The sequence below is a fragment of the Strongylocentrotus purpuratus genome, unplaced genomic scaffold, assembly GCF_000002235.5.
Source record: "Strongylocentrotus purpuratus isolate Spur 01 unplaced genomic scaffold, Spur_5.0 spur5_scaffold_12, whole genome shotgun sequence".
NCBI classification, from domain to species: domain Eukaryota; kingdom Metazoa; phylum Echinodermata; class Echinoidea; order Camarodonta; family Strongylocentrotidae; genus Strongylocentrotus; species Strongylocentrotus purpuratus.
Genome location: NW_022145597.1, coordinates 2472613 through 2474333, shown reverse-complemented (window position 1 = coordinate 2474333; position 1721 = coordinate 2472613). Strand labels below are relative to the sequence as shown.

Genomic DNA, 1721 nt, shown 5'->3' with positions numbered 1-1721 from the left:
TGAAACTCGAAAAAAAGGGGGGTAATCTATTTTAATCTAATAGGGACTCCTTGTAGCATAGTCATAGGAAAAAAAAAAAAGGATTCGTTGAATGGGATCTTTTTTGTTTGCACTGTCTGCGACAGATGTCAATTTCTGGGTTTGGAATGGATGTCGTGGAGGTGGTAATGATGGTAAGGGGAGTCTAAGCATGGGTGAGTTTTCCCGATTGTTTATTTAATCATCTCTGTTTGTATTATCTGTGCATCTTCAAAATCTTGTCCATGCATTCCTTCTTCTTCACCGTCTTCTGTAAATTTTGAAATCCAGATAACGGATAGAATTGGGGTTGATGTAGCATTTAGATAAGAGTTAGAATCGAATACTGTTAAATGAACTAAAGCATCATTACCAATATGATTTTCGTATATGTTTTTATTTAAAGGTATGCTGACAAATACCTTCTTTGCTGCCTGGCGGGTTAAGGGGATTCCCCTAACTGCAATGCACCACGTGACCAGTTCTCGTCTTGTGAAGATCTCATGGCCAATAACATCCTTCGAATCTTTATCTGGATTCTCGGGACCAGTGCTTTCATTGGCAACGTCCTTGTTGTTGGCTATAGACTCATCAATTCTGGATGGGGCCGGCATACAACCGTCCAATCAAGTCTGATCACCAACCTAGCCGTCTCTGATTTCTTGATGGGTTTGTACATGATTTCAATAGCTTCCGCTGATGTCTATTATCAAGGGAACTATGCTGCTCATGCTGATGACTGGCAGGATAGTATCCTGTGCAAGGTTGCGGGTATCACTTCCGTTGTCTCGAGCGAGGCTTCTGTGTTTCTGATCACGGTCATAAGCATTGATAGGTGTGTCCATGTGGTGTCGCCATTTAAACTGCAACTACACCTCTCTGTTCGTGGTGCCCGAGTAGTTGAGCTCATCATCTGGGCCCTCGCCGCCTTCCTTGGCATTCTACCAACTCTTATCCCGGATTTCGTCGAAGGGAAGTTCTACGGTCAATCAGGAGTCTGTCTGGCTCTACCCCTAACAGTCGATCGTCCTGCAGGATGGCACTACTCTATCTCCTTGTTCATAGGTGTCAACTTCGTGGCGTTCCTGGTGACCCTCCTGTGTTACATATCCATCTACTGCATGTTTCAGATGTCGAAGCAGCGGATCGTCGGGAAAAGGAACAAGTCTAAGGAGGATATGCGATTGGCTGAAAACATCAAGCTGGCATCTAGGATGGCGCTTGTTGTTGGTACAGACCTTGTTTGTTGGTTACCAATCATCGTCATGGGCTTGATGTCAGCGAGTGGAACTCTGACAATTTCTGCACAGGCGAGTTTCCGTTACCACACTTGTAATAATGTGGTCGTAGACAAATTCAGGGCAGAGCAAATTGCCCTCATGATTATTTGGGGGCATGTGTTGTTCGGTTTGTTAGATTGCTGGTCAAACCACGGGCTATCATCCGTCACTCGTAGGGAAGATTAGTATTTGTTTATTTGGTGGAAAGATCAGGCCGTATTACCTCAAGAAATACCAAACTGGAAAGACATTCATTCAGATAAATGTAAACCTTTTTCAAGCTTAATTGTTTGAAGACCAACTCATGTTCGCTGTTTAATAGTCATAGAAGTAGCACAACGGTTTCCAATTTTGATGACGTCATGAAAATACTTGAGAGTTAATTTGATATGCTATAAAATGTACATTCCATTATTATAACGA

The 1721-nt window shown here is 42.8% G+C and overlaps 1 protein-coding gene across 1 annotated transcript; it reads left to right on the top strand.

Annotated features, from left to right (window-relative positions):
• The first annotated feature begins 521 nt into the window (after window positions 1-521).
• Window positions 522-1484, top strand: LOC115922816 (G-protein coupled receptor GRL101-like). Its single transcript, XM_030982520.1, has one exon. It carries the CDS (start codon window positions 522-524, stop codon window positions 1482-1484), a length of 963 nt encoding a protein of 320 aa, XP_030838380.1.
• Window positions 1485-1721: the final 237 nt, after the last annotated feature.